This window comes from Entelurus aequoreus, linkage group LG20 (genome assembly GCF_033978785.1).
Source record: "Entelurus aequoreus isolate RoL-2023_Sb linkage group LG20, RoL_Eaeq_v1.1, whole genome shotgun sequence".
Taxonomy (NCBI): domain Eukaryota; kingdom Metazoa; phylum Chordata; class Actinopteri; order Syngnathiformes; family Syngnathidae; genus Entelurus; species Entelurus aequoreus.
In genome coordinates, this window is record NC_084750.1 from 48,176,247 (window position 1) to 48,196,870 (window position 20,624).

A 20,624-nucleotide genomic window follows, 5' to 3' on the forward strand; every position below is an offset into this window, starting at 1 on the left:
ACATGGACTAAACATATCCACATATATATGGTGTATCGTGACGTGGACCAAACATATCCACATATATATGGTGTATCGTGACATGGCCTAAACATATCCACATATATATGGTGTATCGTGACATGGACCAAACATATCCACATATATATGGTGTATCGTGACATGGCCTAAACATATCCACATATATATGGTGTATCGTTACATGGCCTAAACATATCCACATATATATGGTGTATCGTGACATGGCCTAAACATATCCACATATATATGGTGTATCGTGACATGGACTAAACATATCCACATATATATGGTGTATCGTGACATGGCCTAAACATATCCTCATATATATGGTGTATCGTGACATGGACCAAACATATCCACATATATATGGTGTATCGTGACATGGCCTAAACATATCCACATATACCGTATTTTCCGCACCATAAGCCGCACCTAAAAACCACAATTTTTGTCAAAAGCAGACAGTGCGGCTAATAACCCGGTGCGCCTTATATATGGATTAATATTCATATTTATTTTCATAAGGTTTAGGTCTCGCAACTACGGTAAACAGTCGCCATCTTTTTTCCCCGTAAAAGAGGAAGCGCTTCTTCTTCTACGGTAAGCAACCGCCCCCATAGAAGAGGAAGCGCTTCTTCTTCTACTGTAAGCAACCGCCAAGGTGAGCACCCGCCCCCGGAGAAGAAGAAGCTCGCGGATATTTAATTTCATTTGTTTTTCTGTAAAGACAACAAAATGTCTCCTACTAAGAGACACGCGTACAAGGTTCCACTGACTTTTGATATTCATGTGAACCGCACTGTGGATACAACGGGAGCACGTACGGTGAATATTCGCACCACAGGGAATGAGAAGTCGTCCTACTGTGGTTCTAGCTTGCCATGCTAACGGCCAGAAACTTCCACCCACGGTGATATTCAAAAGGAAGACCTTGCCAAAAGAGAACTTTCCAGCCGGCGTCATCATAAAAGCTAACTCGAAGGGATCGGATGGATGAAGAAAAGATGAGCGAGTGGTTGATAGACGTTTACGCGAAGACACCGGGTGACTTTTTTCACGCAGCGCCGTTCCTGTTGATCTACGACTGCATGCGCGTCCACATCACAGATGGTGTCAAAAAACAAGTGAAGCACACCGAAGAAGAATAATTCGAGGGATTTGTAGATGAGTAATAACTTCAGAAAGTGAGCTTTAAATGTTTATTTTGTGTGTTGTGTGACACTAACGTATGAGCAACGTTGAGTTATTGATGTTGCTATTGCTCTGCACTATTTTGAGTGTTACTATTTTTGTGATTGCACATTACATTTTGGGAGTGAACAGAGTTGTTAGAACGCTGGTTTGTAATATATTATTAAAGTTTGACTGACCTATCTGACTGTTTTGTTGACATTCCCTTTAGCGTAGCGTAGGTGCGGCTAATAGCACGGGGCGGCTAACAGGTAAACAAAGTTTTGAAATATGCCGTTCATTAAACGTGCGGCTAATAACACGGGGCGCCTTATGGTGCGGAAAATACGGTATATGGTGTATCGTGACATGGACTAAACATATCCACATATATATGGTGTATCGTGACATGGCCTAAACATATCCACATATATGTGGTGTATCGTGACATGGACCAAACATATCCACATATATATGGTGTATCGTGACATGGACTAAACATATCCACATATATATGGTGTATCGTGACATGGACCAAACATATCCACATATATATGGTGTATCGTGACATGGCCTAAACATATCCACATATATATGGTGTATCGTGACATGGACCAAACATATCCACATATATATGGTGTATCCTGACATGGACTAAACATATCCACATATATATGGTGTATCGTGACATGGCCTAAACATATCCACATATATATGGTGTATCGTGACATGGCCTAAACATATCCACATATATATGGTGTATCGTGACATGGCCTAAACATATCCACATATATATGGTGTATGGTGACATGGCCTAAACATATCCACATATATATGGTGTATCGTGACATGGCCTAAACATATCCACATATATATGGTGTATCGTGACATGGCCTAAACATATCCACATATATATGGTGTATCGTGACATGGCCTAAACATATCCACATATATATGGTGTATCGTGACATGGCCTAAACATATCCACATATATATGGTGTATGGTGACATGGCCTAAACATATCCACATATATATGGTGTATCGTGACATGGCCTAAACATATCCACATATATATGGTGTATCGTGACATGGACTAAACATATCCACATATATATGGTGTATCGTGACATGGACCAAACATATCCACATATATATGGTGTATCCTGACATGGACTAAACATATCCACATATATATGGTGTATCGTGACATGGCCTAAACATATCCACATATATATGGTGTATCGTGACATGGCCTAAACATATCCACATATATATGGTGTATCGTGACATGGCCTAAACATATCCACATATATATGGTGTATGGTGACATGGCCTAAACATATCCACATATATATGGTGTATCGTGACATGGCCTAAACATATCCACATATATATGGTGTATCGTGACATGGCCTAAACATATCCACATATATATGGTGTATCGTGACATGGCCTAAACATATCCACATATATATGGTGTATCGTGACATGGCCTAAACACATCCACATATATATGGTGTATCGTGACATGGCCTAAACATATCCACATATATATGGTGTATCGTGACATGGCCTAAACATATCCACATATATATGGTGTATCGTGACATGGCCTAAACATATCCACATATATATGGTGTATGGTGACATGGCCTAAACATATCCACATATATATGGTGTATGGTGACATGGCCTAAACATATCCACATATATATGGTGTATGGTGACATGGCTTAAACATATCCACATATATATGGTGTATTGTGACATGGACTGAACATATCCACATATATATGGTGTATCGTGACATGGACTAGACATATCCACATATATATGGTGTATCGTGACATGGACTAAACATATCCACATATATATGGTGTATCGTGACATGGCCTAAACATATCCACATATATATGGTGTATCGTGACATGGACTAAACATATCCACATATATATGGTGTATCGTGACATGGACCAAACATATCCACATATATATGGTGTATCGTGACATGGCCTAAACATATCCACATATATATGGTGTATCGTGACATGGACCAAACATATCCACATATATATGGTGTATCGTGACATGGACTAAACATATCCACATATATATGGTGTATCGTGACATGGCCTAAACATATCCACATATATATGGTGTATCGTGACATGGCCTAAACATATCCACATATATATGGTGTATGGTGACATGGCCTAAACATATCCACATATATATGGTGTATGGTGACATGGCCTAAACATATCCACATATATATGGTGTATCGTGACATGGCCTAAACATATCCACATATATATGGTGTATCGTGACATGGCCTAAACATATCCACATATATATGGTGTATCGTGACATGGCCTAAACATATCCACATATATATGGTGTATCGTGACATGGCCTAAACATATCCACATATATATGGTGTATCGTGACATGGCCTAAACATATCCACATATATATGGTGTATCGTGACATGGACTAAACATATCCACATATATATGGTGTATCGTGACATGGACTAGACATATCCACATATATATGGTGTATCGTGACATGGACTAAACATATCCACATATATATGGTGTATCGTGACATGGCCTAAACATATCCACATATATATGGTGTATTGTGACATGGCCTAAACATATCCACATATATATGGTGTATGGTGACATGGCCTAAACATATCCACATATATATGGTGTATCGTGACATGGACTAAACATATCCACATATATATGGTGTATCGTGACATGGCCTAAACATATCCACATATATATGGTGTATCGTGACATGGCCTAAACATATCCACATATATATGGTGTATCGTGACATGGCCTAAACATATCCACATATATATGGTGTATCGTGACATGGCCTAAACACATCCACATATATATGGTGTATCGTGACATGGCCTAAACATATCCACATATATATGGTGTATCGTGACATGGCCTAAACATATCCACATATATATGGTGTATCGTGACATGGACCAAACATATCCACATATATATGGTGTATCGTGACATGGACTAAACATATCCACATATATATGGTGTATTGTGACATGGCCTAAACATATCCACATATATATGGTGTATCGTGACATGGCCTAAACATATCCACATATATATGGTGTATCGTGACATGGCCTAAACATATCCACATATATATGGTGTATGGTGACATGGCCTAAACATATCCACATATATATGGTGTATCGTGACATGGCCTAAACATATCCACATATATATGGTGTATCGTGACATGGCCTAAACATATCCACATATATATGGTGTATCGTGACATGGCCTAAACATATCCACATATATATGGTGTATCGTGACATGGCCTAAACACATCCACATATATATGGTGTATCGTGACATGGCCTAAACATATCCACATATATATGGTGTATCGTGACATGGCCTAAACATATCCACATATATATGGTGTATCGTGACATGGACTAGACATATCCACATATATATGGTGTATCGTGACATGGCCTAAACATATCCACATATATATGGTGTATGGTGACATGGCCTAAACATATCCACATATATATGGTGTATGGTGACATGGCTTAAACATATCCACATATATATGGTGTATTGTGACATGGACTGAACATATCCACATATATATGGTGTATCGTGACATGGACTAGACATATCCACATATATATGGTGTATCGTGACATGGCCTAAACATATCCACATATATATGGTGTATCGTGACATGGACTAAACATATCCACATATATATGGTGTATCGTGACATGGACTAAACATATCCACATATATATGGTGTATCGTGACATGGCCTAAACATATCCACATATATATGGTGTATCGTGACATGGACTAAACATATCCACATATATATGGTGTATCGTGACATGGACCAAACATATCCACATATATATGGTGTATCGTGACATGGCCTAAACATATCCACATATATATGGTGTATCGTGACATGGACCAAACATATCCACATATATATGGTGTATCGTGACATGGACTAAACATATCCACATATATATGGTGTATCGTGACATGGCCTAAACATATCCACATATATATGGTGTATCGTGACATGGCCTAAACATATCCACATATATATGGTGTATGGTGACATGGCCTAAACATATCCACATATATATGGTGTATGGTGACATGGCCTAAACATATCCACATATATATGGTGTATCGTGACATGGCCTAAACATATCCACATATATATGGTGTATCGTGACATGGCCTAAACATATCCACATATATATGGTGTATCGTGACATGGCCTAAACATATCCACATATATATGGTGTATCGTGACATGGCCTAAACATATCCACATATATATGGTGTATCGTGACATGGACTAAACATATCCACATATATATGGTGTATCGTGACATGGACTAGACATATCCACATATATATGGTGTATCGTGACATGGACTAAACATATCCACATATATATGGTGTATCGTGACATGGGCTAAACATATCCACATATATATGGTGTATCGTGACATGGCCTAAACATATCCACATATATATGGTGTATGGTGACATGGCCTAAACATATCCACATATATATGGTGTATCGTGACATGGACTAAACATATCCACATATATATGGTGTATCGTGACATGGCCTAAACATATCCACATATATATGGTGTATCGTGACATGGCCTAAACATATCCACATATATATGGTGTATGGTGACATGGCCTAAACATATCCACATATATATGGTGTATCGTGACATGGACTAAACATATCCACATATATATGGTGTATCGTGACATGGACTAGACATATCCACATATATATGGTGTATCGTGACATGGACTAAACATATCCACATATATATGGTGTATCGTGACATGGCCTAAACATATCCACATATATATGGTGTATCGTGACATGGCCTAAACATATCCACATATATATGGTGTATGGTGACATGGCCTAAACATATCCACATATATATGGTGTATCGTGACATGGACTAAACATATCCACATATATATGGTGTATCGTGACATGGCCTAAACATATCCACATATATATGGTGTATCGTGACATGGCCTAAACATATCCACATATATATGGTGTATGGTGACATGGCCTAAACATATCCACATATATATGGTGTATCGTGACATGGACTAAACATATCCACATATATATGGTGTATCGTGACATGGACTAAACATATCCTCATATATATGGTGTATCGTGACATGGCCTAAACATATCCTCATATATATGGTGTATCGTGACATGGACTAAACATATCCTCATATATATGGTGTATCGTGACATGGACTAAACATATCCTCATATATATGGTGTATCGTGACATGGCCTAAACATATCCACATATATATGGTGTATGGTGACATGGCCTAAACATATCCACATATATATGGTGTATCGTGACATGGCCTAAACATATCCACATATATATGGTGTATCGTGACATGGCCTAAACATATCCACATATATATGGTGTATCGTGACATGGACTAGACATATCCACATATATATGGTGTATCGTGACATGGCCTAAACATATCCACATATATATGGTGTATGGTGACATGGCCTAAACATATCCACATATATATGGTGTATGGTGACATGGCTTAAACATATCCACATATATATGGTGTATTGTGACATGGACTGAACATATCCACATATATATGGTGTATCGTGACATGGACTAGACATATCCACATATATATGGTGTATCGTGACATGGCCTAAACATATCCACATATATATGGTGTATCGTGACATGGACTAAACATATCCACATATATATGGTGTATCGTGACATGGACTAAACATATCCACATATATATGGTGTATCGTGACATGGCCTAAACATATCCACATATATATGGTGTATCGTGACATGGACTAAACATATCCACATATATATGGTGTATCGTGACATGGACCAAACATATCCACATATATATGGTGTATCGTGACATGGCCTAAACATATCCACATATATATGGTGTATCGTGACATGGACCAAACATATCCACATATATATGGTGTATCGTGACATGGACTAAACATATCCACATATATATGGTGTATCGTGACATGGCCTAAACATATCCACATATATATGGTGTATCGTGACATGGCCTAAACATATCCACATATATATGGTGTATGGTGACATGGCCTAAACATATCCACATATATATGGTGTATGGTGACATGGCCTAAACATATCCACATATATATGGTGTATCGTGACATGGACTAGACATATCCACATATATATGGTGTATCGTGACATGGACTAAACATATCCACATATATATGGTGTATCGTGACATGGCCTAAACATATCCACATATATATGGTGTATCGTGACATGGCCTAAACATATCCACATATATATGGTGTATGGTGACATGGCCTAAACATATCCACATATATATGGTGTATCGTGACATGGACTAAACATATCCACATATATATGGTGTATCGTGACATGGCCTAAACATATCCACATATATATGGTGTATCGTGACATGGCCTAAACATATCCACATATATATGGTGTATGGTGACATGGCCTAAACATATCCACATATATATGGTGTATCGTGACATGGACTAAACATATCCACATATATATGGTGTATCGTGACATGGACTAGACATATCCACATATATATGGTGTATCGTGACATGGACTAAACATATCCACATATATATGGTGTATCGTGACATGGCCTAAACATATCCACATATATATGGTGTATCGTGACATGGCCTAAACATATCCACATATATATGGTGTATCGTGACATGGACTAAACATATCCTCATATATATGGTGTATCGTGACATGGACCAAACATATCCACATATATATGGTGTATCGTGACATGGCCTAAACATATCCACATATTAATAAAAGGCCATATCGCCCAGCCCTAGTTAGAATGTGTGTGTTTTTTTTTTTTAAAGGCCTACTGAAATGAATTTTTTTTATTTAAACGGGGATAGCAGATCTATTCTATGTGTCATACTTGATCATTTCGCGATATTGCCATATTTTTGCTGAAAGGATTTAGTATAGAACAACGACGATAAAGATTGCAACTTTTGGTATCTGATAAAAAAAAGGCTTGCCCCTACCGGAAGTAGCGTGACGTAGTCAGTTGAACATATACGCAAAGTTCCCTATTGTTTACAATGATGGCCGCATGAAGTGAGAGAGATTCGGACCGAGAAAGCGACAATTTCCCCATTAATTTGAGCGAGGATGAAAGATTTGTGGATGAGTAAAGTGCAAGTGAAGGACTAGTGGGGAGTTGAAGCTATTCAGATAGGGAAGATGCTGTGAGAGCCGGGGGTGACCTGATATTCAGCTGGGAATGACTACAACAGTAAATAAACACAAGACATATATATACTCTATTAGCCACAACACAACCAGGCTTATATTTAATATGCCACAAATTAATCCTGCATAAAAACACCTGCGTGTTTGTTATGCTAGCTCCTAGCTCCTCTGCTAGCTCCTAGCTCCATAGAACACGCCAATACAATTCAAACACCTGATCAACACACACAATCACTCAGCCCAAAAGACCGTTTACCTAACCCAAGGTTCATAAAGCTTATATATTTTTAAAAAGTTACGTACGTGACGCGCACATACGGTCAAGTTATCGAATGTTTAGCAGCCAAGGCTGCATACTCACGGTACCTGATATTCAGCTGGGAATGACTACAACAGTAAATAAACACAAGACATATATATACTCTATTAGCCACAACACAACCAGGCTTATATTTAATATGCCACAAATTAATCCTGCATAATAACACCTGCGTGTTTGTTATGCTAGCTCCTAGCTCCTCTGCTAGCTCCTAGCTCCATAGAACACGCCAATACAATTCAAACACCTGATCAACACACACAATCACTCAGCCCAAAAGACCGTTCACCTAACCCAAGGTTCATAAAGCTTATATATTTTCAAAAAGTTACGTACGTGACGCGCACATACGGTACGGTACGTGTTATGCTAGCTCCTAGCTCCTCTGCTAGCTCCTAGCTCCATAGAACACGCCAATACAATTCAAACACATGATCAACACACACAATCACTCAGCCCAAAAGACCGTTCACCTAACCCAAGGTTCATAAAGCTTATATATTTTAAAAAAGTTACGTACATACGCAAAAAAAAGCCAAAGCTGCATACTCACAGTAGCACGTCTGCGTCTTTGTCATCCAAATCAAAGTAATCCTGGTAAGAGTCTGTGTTGTCCCAGTTCTCTACAGGCGTCTGTGTATCCAAATCAAAAGTCCTCCTGGTTAGAGTCTCTGTTATCCGAGTTCTTCCATCTTGACTGCATCTTTCGGGAATGTAAACAAAGAAGCGCCGGCTGTGTACTGTTGTTGCTGACTACGTTCGAAAAATACGTCCATTTCGCACCGACAACTTTCTTCTTTGCTTGCTTGGCTTCCTTCTCCATAATGCAATGAACATGATTGAAACAGATTCACGAACACAGATGTCCAGAATACTGTGGAATTATGAAATGAAACAAGAGCTTTTTCGTATCGGCTTCAATGTGGAAGGCATACCCGTGTTCGTCGGGCTACGTCACACGCATACGTCATCCTCAGAGGCGTTTCGAACCGGAAGTTTAGCGGCAAATTTAAAATGTCACTTTATAAGTTAACCCGGCCGTATTGGCATGTGTTATAATGTTAAGATTTCATCATTGATATATAAACTATCAGACTGCGTGGTCGGTAGTAGTGGCTTTCAGTAGGCCTTTAATATATCCACCATCATGTCTTTTATAATGATTGTGAACGATAGAAAAATTCCCCCAAAAAGTGCAGTTCCCCTCTAAATTGCAATGATTAGATTTAAGACTTGAAGTGTATGAGCATGAAGTGATGAAGCCTACTTGGATGAGTCTTCTAAGACAAAGTGAACAGTCCAGTTGTGATGGATTGAATGCCCTGAGAATAAAATGATATGTGCTTACTTGGACTGTGATGAATCTGTGAGGACTCAGGTGCTTTGTCTTCATGCTCTTCAGTCTTCACAGAGACAACAGTCAGTGGAAACTTGCTGACATCATCCTCCTCCTGCCCTACAACACACTCTCCCTCCTCTTTCATGTGGGGGGGCTGTGGATCCTCCTCCTCCTCTTTAATGTGGGTGGGCTGTGGATCCTCGTCTTCCTCTTTAATGTTGGTGGGCTGTGGATCATCCTCTTCCTCTTTAATGTGGGTGGGCTGTGGATCCTCCTCTTCCTTTTTAATGTGGTTGGGCTGTGGATCCTCCTCTTCCTCTTTAATGTGAAGGGGCTGCTGGACGTCTGTTGGGTAAATAAGTAAATAAGATAAAGAGAGAATAGTTTTGGACTGACACTGTTAACACAATGACATTATTTGTGTTTTTTCGTGTGTTGTGTTAAAAATGTGTAGCAAAACAAAGCAGCATTGATTGAGGCATTCTTAACTTTACACTCACTGATATAAAGTGTGTAAATATTTTATTCTGTATACGGTCTATGACACCTAAACTTTATCTCCAAACTTAACCATAATTTGTGGTGTAGAATGATGTCTGGAACTCAAGATAGTTCCACATGTCTGGGAACGTCACCAACAGATAATCCCTGATATTACTCAACAAATCTTTAGGGATCTATTCATTTCATAATTAGATTTTTTTCTCGTATCTGCTTTTTGCAGGAAGATCTAGGCTAGGGGTGTTTAAACTCATTTTAAATGAGGGGGCCACATGGAGGAAGATGTACTCCAAGTTGGCCGGACTGGTAAAATCACGGCAAGATAACTTAAAAATAAAGACAACTGCGGATTGTTTTCTTTGTTTAAAAATAGAACAAACCCATTCTGAAAATGTACAAATCATAATGTTGTTTTTTACATACAATTATAATGTTTATAACAATAATGTTCGTGTTGGAGGAGTTGTGAATGACTGAAATATGAAATCTGTGCTGCAGTCTGCAGGTGTACCTAATGTTGTGGCCCAGCAGTCATTCACAACTCCTCCAACACAAACATTATTGTTTTTGCACTTTTTGGCATCTTATTAAATAACTTTTTTAAATAGATTCAATCTTGCACATGGAAAGTTTAAGTGTGGGCTTTAGTTGATATAACACTCTCGTCAGGGGGTGCATTCTACGGCGGGGGTGCATTATCCACCAGGAGGCGGGATTACTGCGAGCCTCAGCCAGTTTGTCTTCGCAGCCGTTTTATGATTGCTCAGCACAAGAAATACGTTACACACATACAGTTGTTGACAAAATACACTGTACATTATATACCTCAGCTAACTAAACTATGGAAATGTTCAATATAATTCATACAGCAATACGATCTCACTGCACAGCAGGCCAGCAGTTAGCCGGTCATTGCGCAATCCAAGGTGAGGCTCACCATTGTGTGTTATACTCAATGTAGGGATGATACTCGAAACCGGTTTTCCCGGTTGTTCGATAAGAAAAGAACCGAGTCCTCGGACTCTAATCCCTTTTTGAGAACTGGTACACGTTATCGAGACCACTATAGTAAAGAAAAAGAGTTGGTTCTTTACTCGAATCCCTCGGAACGAATCCCGTCCCGACCAGAAATGCTCCGTGTGACATCACAAGAAATGACGTCATGTAGCTCAGTCATTAGGCGCAGATAGCGAAAGCAGGAAAAAAATGGACGGGAAAAAGCGCTCCAAAGTGTAATAAAGTTCAAAACTAAAGGTATAATCCAATGAATAATTTTACTGAGAGATTTTAGCAGGGTACAAACACATGGCGAACACTTTTACGACCAACCGGAAACATAGCAACCAGGCTAGCAACGCACCTCCTTTACGGCAGCTGTTCCAACGTTCTTAAAGCAACCGCAGCACATACATATATATGACCTCTCCCTTTTTTAACTTTTGTTTTTCTTTCCTTGTAAACAAAACAAAATCACACTGTATTTGTGTTGTCTGTCTAATTATAAATAATGCAGACGAGGCGTGTTGGCTGAGTTCTTGACGTTTACTTTCACAGCGTGCTCATAACCTAACAGGGTGACGACATGCAACAACACTTTTCGGGGCTACCGCGCATGCTCGTCACTCCCGTTGCATGCTGGGTAGTGTAGTTGTTATATTCCCTAGCAACTCATAACATCTTTCCCCCTATAAAGAATGTTAACTCAATAAAGTGTATTTCTTTTTTTAGCTTTAACATTTCATTTTTTAGCATTGTAACCACATTTGCAAATAACTTTTCTCTTCATAGAATGTTCTTTCAATAAAGAAATAAAGTGCAAAAATGTCAAAGCATCATAACAAACAGTTATGTCAAATAGCAGCAGAATTGCACTTTTGGAGAGCTGTATTATTTTCAGTTTTGTGCCCAAGGGACTGATTTTATTTAACACTATATTATTATTTATACACCTATAGTGATCACAGAGACAGCTTGTTTTTGTGTTACTGTTTTTATTTGTTTTTCTGAAAAATCCCACTTAATATACTTTGGGTAACAACAGTCAATATTTATTTATTTTATTTTATTTTTTAGGTGGGTAACAGTCAATATTTATTTATTTATTAGATTAAATTGTTTTCTTATATAATAAAAGTGAGCTTTTGTTAAACCAAATATTGTGTGTTTTTTTCCATATACAACAACCTATCTGGACTCCATAAGAGAATCGATAAGGAATCGGTTCGATAAGAGGATTCGATAATAGACTCGATCTCGATAATTTCTTATCAAACATCATCCCTAACTCAATGGCTAACTTACTCACCATTGTGTGTTATACTCAATGGTTAACTTACTCACCATTGTGTGTTATACTCAATGGTTAACTTACTCACCATTGTGTTATACTCAGTGGTTAACTTACTCACCATTGTGTTGTACTCAATGGTTAACTTACTCACCATTGTGTGTTATACTCAATGGTTAACTTACTCACCATTGTGTTATACTCAATGGTTAACTTACTCACCATAGTGTTATACTCAATGGTTAACTTACTCACCATAGTGTTATACTCAATGGTTAACTTACTCACCATTGTGTTATACTCAGTGGTTAACTTACTCACCATTGTGTGTTATACTCAATGGTTAACTTACTCACCATTGTGTTATACTCAATGGTTAACTTACTCACCATTGTGTTGTACTCAATGGTTAACTTACTCACCATTGTGTGTTATACTCAATGGTTAACTTACTCACCATTGTGTTATACTCAATGGTTAACTTACTCACCATAGTGTTATACTCAATGGTTAACTTACTCACCATAGTGTTATACTCAATGGTTAACTTACTCACCATTGTGTTATACTCAATGGTTAACTTACTCACCATTGTGTGTTGTACTCAATGGTTAACTTACTCACCATTGTGTGTTATACTCAATGGTTAACTTACTCACCATTGTGTGTTATACACAATGGTTAACTTACTCACCATTGTGTGTTATACTCAATGGTTAACTGGACATCTTTATGTGCTCGACGCCTCAATCATTGGTATGTGTTCATCTACAAAACCATTCTGGGTATCACCCTATCTTATCTGTCTTGTATTTTAACAAAGAAACAAGGAAGTCACAATCTTCTTTCAATGAATGTTCTGCAATTTGTCGTCCCCAAAGTAAGAACTGAACTGGGCAAGAAAGCATTTAGGTTTTCAGCAGCGAAGGCTTGGAATAACCTACAATCCAGTATTCAACTTCAAACCCTTGTTACATTGAATGAGTTTAAAGCTTCTGTGAAAGGATTGCAGTCTACCTTGTCTGTATGCACATGTGTTATGTCAGCAAGTTTTAATGTTGTACATGTCATGTTTTATGTGTTGTTTACTGTTTACCTTGTCTGTATGCACATGTGTTATGTCAGCAAGTTTTAATGTTGTACATGTCATGTTTTATGTGTTGTTTACAGTTTTTAATGTAACCTTGCTGCTGCCCTCTTGGCCAGGTCTCCCTTGGAAAAGAGATCTTTGATCTCAATGGGATTTTTACCTGGTTAAATAAAGAAAAAAGAAAAAAAAACAGCTGTTTATTTGAAGTCTTAAAGAAGTCAACTATGTGTGCAGTGCAAGGTGAAATGCAGTTATGTCATCTTCTTGTCAATAACACACACATCACACTTTAGCGTGTTGTTGCTTCCTTATTTGTCATTATTCAAAGCTGATTTTAATGTGTAGCAGCGGCAGCTGAACTCAATGTGACAACGTGTCATAGTTACGTCAGTCAGCTGGAATTAAAAATACAAATAGTTGTGTCGTTAGTCCAGAATCTTCACGGTCCTCATGGACGACATAATTAGGAACCAGTACTAAAAAAAATGGTACTTGGTATACATCCCTAATCTTCACCACTAAACCTTTGAAATATGCTGACATATGTGCTGCTAAAGGTAAATAAACAGTAGCCATATTGAATGTTTGCCTTCATTTGACCACGTGAGGTAAGGAGGACGGCCTCTAGGTCACATGGTTACACCCCAGCAATTACATTGTTGATGATTGATGAGCATTCATTTTTAAATGGTGGTGTTAAAAAGCAAGTATATCTCCATCTTTAGTCATAAATGTGGCCCCCGAATGAACATGTGTCACAAACATTGTATTAGATGATATGTGGATGTTGTGCTTACTTGGACTGTGATGAAGCTGTGAGGACTCACGTGCTTTGTCTTCATGCTCTTCAGTCTTCACAGAGACAACAGTCAGTGGAAACTTGCTGACATCATCCTCCTCCTGCCCTACAACACACTCTCCCTCCTCTTCCTCTTTCATGTGTGGATCCTCCTCGTCCCCTTTAAAATGTGAGGGCTGTGGATCCTCTAAAGTGAATCTGTCCCCCTGCAGATGAGGGAGACATTCTTCTTGGTGTCCAATCAGCTGATGGATGTCTACAGGACACAAACAAAACACATTTTAACTCCTACATGCTAAATATTAAATCGTACATGAAATATAGGGCTGTGGCTATTGAACATTTTATTAATCAAGTGTTCTACTGGAAATGTTTTCGATTAATCGAGTAACTGGATAAAACATAGTGTTGCTTGGTTGAAGATGAATTTAAGCGACTTTAAGACATTTCACTTCATAATGAATGACCGATTGGTTTGAGATGGTATGAGATCAAGATGTCATCTTTAGATCAGGCTTTGTTTTTTCCACAATCACTGCCACATTAAAAAGTTAAAGTACCAATGATTGTCACACACACACTAGGTGTGGCCAGATTATTCTCTGCATTTGACCCATCACCTTTGATCACCCCCTGGGAGGTGAGGGGAGCAGTGAGCAGCAGCGGTGGCCGCGCCCGGGAATATTTTCTATGGTGATTTAACCCCCAATTCCAACCCTTGATGCTGAGTGCCAAGTAGGGAAGTAATGGGTCCCATTTTATAGTCTTTGGTATGACTCAGTTGGGGTTTGAACTCACAACCTACCCATCTCAGGGCGGACACTCTAACGACCACTAGGCCACTGAGTAGGTGGATGTAGTAGGTGTTGTAGTAGGTTAATGGCTGCACCAATATGAAGGAAATAACAGGTCAGTATAGCTTTTACACACATAAATAACTTGTCAAACCTGCCAGCTAACAGGCTAGGTTTACAGCGTCAGTAACCATGGTAACTGACTCTGACTTTGTCTTACCTCTCTTATTTGTGGAGGTCAAACTCTCGAGCTTTACATACTCAGGAGTTTGCACTTAACCTGCTCTCTGGAATATTCCCCCGGTGACTGTGTGAGTTTTGTGTAAACATGTTGATACACATTGTTACAAACTGAGAGGAACATCAACCTCTCATAAATATTGTCTGGTTTTTATGAACAACATAAAACAATCAGTGCATCATCCAATTCATCTTCCTATAGACAATCTATTGAAGAATAGTGTTAATAATAAATATAAAGTTAGTAAAGATGTGAGAGTAAGAAGTAAACAAACCTGTTGTGTGTAACACAACTTGATGTTGTCGCTCCTTCTCCTCTTTTGTTGGACAAAGTTCCTCCTCGTACTCTGCTATGGTTCTTTCGCACATTTTCACACAATCACAACACTTTACACTCACACTTGATCTCTGCTTAGCGATGTGTTTTCATCACTTCTTTGTTAGCAGCTAACAAGCTAAGCTAACTAGCAAGCTAAGCTAGCATGAAAGTGCGCTCAGACTAATATACAAACAGTTATTAATGAATAGAGTGTAATAAAGGACATATATGTGTACATGGACGCACAGATTAAGAACACTGCAATAACGTCTTCACCGTCAGACGCCATCTTGCTTTATCCTCGCCGTGTTTGCTTCGCGCGCAGGCTTGTCAGATCTCGCGAGAGAAACAAGTAACCAGCTCTTTCCCAGATCTCGCGAGAGAAATAAGTACAACCAGCTCCCACCCCCCGGTAAATCTATTTTATTATATACTATTTACTTATTCTGAAAATAAAAGTAAACTTGTCCATTTATTTTCGTAAAAACATTCAAATATTTAACAATGTATTGAAACAACAGTAGCATAAGGAAATAAAAAAAAGAAACAAAATAAATATTACACTCATGATATTTTTTTGCCTTTGATGCTAATCGTGTTTATAATGTATTTTAGAATGTGGGAGGTTTTCTTGTTATTTTTACATTTCCTTTAGCATTATATATATATATATATACATATATATATATATATATATATATATATATATATATATATATATATATATATATATATATATATATATATATATATATATATATTTTTTAATATTTGTTTTTTTTTAATGTTATTTTTCTTTTTTTATTTTGTATTTTTTTCTTTTTTTTTTCTTTGATTAGCCATCCATCCATCCATCCATTTCCTACCGCTTGTCCCTTTTGGGGTCGCGGGGGGGGGGGGGTGCTGGAGCCTATCTCAGCTGCATTCGGGCGGAAGGCGGGGTACACCCTGGACAAGACGCCAAGACAGTTTCAGACACACAATATTTATGAGAGGTTGATGTTCCTCTCAGTTTGTAACAATGTGTATCAACATGTTTACACAAAAGTCACACAGTCACTGGGGGAATATTCCAGAGAAGTGCAAACTCCTGAGTATGTAAAATGAAGTGTATTAATGAAGTCATATCATGTTGTACACTTGGTGAATGTTCATATTGATGTGGGAGAAAGCAAAGCATCAGGTTTGAGTAAACAGTGGTATTTCAGTTTGAGCACATGAGAAGATAAGGCCCCTTAGTTTGATATTGGCAGGTGAATTGGATCACTTCTCGTAGGAAAAGAGGCCCTAATTGGGACTTGGGAATGCAAAAGTGACAACCATATCCTTGAAAGGAGACTACCTGTCTAGCTCAAACGCCAACCTCAAAAGCAGTTGTTTTCCAGACACTTACACACCAACATCTCCTTTCGTGGTCAGGTGGTGCTGTTTAGCACACCCAGACAGTGAAAGAAGGAATATATAAAAGGATGGTTTGGCTTCTCCGGGAGAGGAGTCCTCCATATTTGACCTGACCTCCTCCCAGGAACTGCAGTCCTGTGTAAATGACGCTCGCTGGTAATAAAGCAACTTTTGCTTCAGTAAAGCGTCTCCGACGTGTCTTTTGATCCAGCCGCACTGCCGTGTCGCCCTTCTGTCCGGACAACCATGACAAGACCACTTCAAAAGCTCCAGAGTTTTACCTCCAAAAATAGAGAAGTAAGACAAAGTCAGAGTCAGTTGCATCAAACACTGAAAGGGATTGGCGCGGTTGGGAGAGTGGCCGTGCCAGCAACCTGAGGGTTCCTGGTTCGATCCCCACCTTCTACCAACCTCGTCACGTCCGTTGTGTCCTTGGGCAAGACACTTCACCCTTGCTCCTGATGAGTGGTGGTTAGTGCCTTGCATGGCAGCTCCCGCCATCAGTGTGTGAATGTGTGTGTGAATGGGTGAATCCATCCACTAATTCTAACTGATCCAGCAGCGCGATTGAAGATTATTTGTACTTACAAAAATTAAGGAACCAGGATACTCGGGAAACAAAATAAAAGGTAGCCTATATAAAACCACATATATGTGCACATGTATGCACTGATTAAAAATATAGAACTATAATGTCCACGTTAAGACTTTCTCCCCCAAACGCCATCTTGCTTTCCCCTCCTTCTTCTTCTTCTTTCTATTTCCAGCAGACTAGTAGAACATCTTAGGTGTATTGCTGCCCTCCACAGGTTCTTAATGGGATTTCCTCCTTCTGTCCTATGGCCCACACTACATTCTACAGTCCAGTAGGTGGCAGTATGAACCTTTCAAGTCATGGCTGCAAACTGCCAGTAAGAAGAAGTAATAGAGCTGGTTGCTTGTATCTCTCGCGAGATCTGACAACATGTTTAAATAGAACAATTGACAGGTTGACAACATCCAAACAAACCAAGTCATCTCCAACACATCTCAACATTACACACATCCTCCAGGCTGACTTAGTCTAGTAAGCTGGAAACTACATGGAAGTCATATAAAGAAAACATTTAACAAATTTACTGCGATAATAAATAGAATAAAATACATACTTACAAATATTAACTACATGTATTGTACCCAACTTTAGTTGAAGCATACATTGTTTATTGCATAAAGGTCTGGGGACATACATATAAAACAATCACACAACAATATTCATATTACACAAGAGAGTAATAAAGACAATTAAAGGCCTACTGAAAGCCACTACTACCGACCACGCAGTCTGATAGTTTATATATCAATGATGAAATCTTAACATTATAACACATGCCAATACGGCCGGGTTAACTTATAAAGTGACATTTTAAATTTGCCGCTAAACTTCCGGTTCGAAACGCCTCTGAGGATGACGTATGCGTGTGACGTAGCCCGACGAACACGGGTATGCCTTCCACATTGAAGCCGATACGAAAAAGCTCTGTTTTCATTTCATAATTCCACAGTATTCTGGACATCTGTGTTCGTGAATCTGTTTCAATCATGTTCATTGCATTATGGAGAAGGAAGCCGAGCAAGCAAAGAAGAAAGTTGTCGGTGCGAAATGGACGTATTTTTCGAACGTAGTCAGCCACAACAGTACACAGCCGGCGCTTCTTTGTTTACATTCCCGAAAGATGCAGTCAAGATGGAAGAACTCGGATAACAGAGACTCTAACCAGGAGGACTTTTGATTTGGATACACAGACGCCTGTAGAGAACTGGGACAACACAGACTCTTACCAGGATTACTTTGATTTGGATGACAAAGACGCAGACGTGCTACTGTGAGTATGCAGCTTTGGCTTTTTTTTGCGTATGTACGTAACTTTTTTTAAATATATAAGCTTTATGAACCTTGGGTTAGGTGAACGGTCTTTTGGGCTGAGTGATTGTGTGTGTTGATCATGTGTTTGAATTGTATTGGCGTGTTCTATGGAGCTAGGAGCTAGCAGAGGAGCTAGGAGCTAGCATAACACGTACCGTACCGTACGTGCGCGTCACGTACGTAACTTTTTAAAAATATATAAGCTTTATGAACCTTGGGTTAGGTGAACGGTCTTTTGGGCTGAGTGATTGTGTGTGTTGATCGGGTGTTTGAATTGTATTGGCGTGTTCTATGGAGCTAGGAGCTAGCAGAGGAGCGAGGAGCTAGCATAACAAACACGCAGGTGTTATTATGCAGGATTAATTTGTGGCATATTAAATATAAGCCTGGTTGTGTTGTGGCTAATAGAGTATATATATGTCTTGTGTTTATTTACTGTTGTAGTCATTCCCAGCTGAATATCAGGTACCGTGAGTATGCAGCCTTGGCTGCTAAACATTCGATAACTTGACCGTATGTGCGCGTCACGTACGTAACTTTTTAAAAATATATAAGCTTTATGAACCTTGGGTTAGGTAAACGGTCTTTTGGGCTGAGTGATTGTGTGTGTTGATCAGGTGTTTGAATTGTATTGGCGTGTTCTATGGAGCTAGGAGCTAGCAGAGGAGCTAGGAGCTAGCATAACAAACACGCAGGTGTTTTTATGCAGGATTAATTTGTGGCATATTAAATATAAGCCTGGTTGTGTTGTGGCTAATAGAGTATATATATGTCTTGTGTTTATTTACTGTTGTAGTCATTCCCAGCTGAATATCAGGTCACCCCCGGCTCTCACAGCATCTTCCCTATCTGAATAGCTTCAACTCCCCACTAGTCCTTCACTTGCACTTTACTCATCCACAAATCTTTCATCCTCGCTCAAATTAATGGGGAAATTGTCGCTTTCTCGGTCCGAATCTCTCTCACTTCATGCGGCCATCATTGTAAACAATAGGGAACTTTGCGTAT

At 38.8% G+C, this 20,624-nt stretch overlaps 2 protein-coding genes across 12 annotated transcripts in view; one reads left to right on the forward strand and one right to left on the reverse strand.

Moving 5' to 3' along the window:
• The window catches only part of LOC133636327 (zinc finger protein 37-like), a 497,781-nt gene that overhangs the window by 329,874 nt on the left and 147,283 nt on the right, over positions 1 to 20,624 (forward strand). The window lies entirely within an intron of this gene.
• LOC133636328 (gastrula zinc finger protein XlCGF57.1-like) overlaps positions 1 to 20,624 on the reverse strand; it is a 346,899-nt gene that overhangs the window by 113,579 nt on the left and 212,696 nt on the right. For 5 of the 10 annotated variants that reach the window (XM_062030245.1, XM_062030239.1, XM_062030243.1 and 2 more), the window contains 2 exons: positions 14,955 to 15,212; positions 10,289 to 10,624 (listed from right to left, as the gene is read on the reverse strand). The exons of 1 other annotated variant lie outside the window; for it this stretch is intronic. In XM_062030245.1, coding sequence (XP_061886229.1) covers positions 10,289 to 10,624; positions 14,955 to 15,212 — 594 coding nt within the window. Of the gene's footprint in view, positions 1 to 10,288; positions 10,625 to 14,954; positions 15,213 to 16,265; positions 16,767 to 17,702; positions 17,808 to 20,624 lie in introns of those variants that run through there. 4 more of the 10 variants (XM_062030246.1, XM_062030244.1, XM_062030248.1 and 1 more) reach the window with 4 other exon arrangements.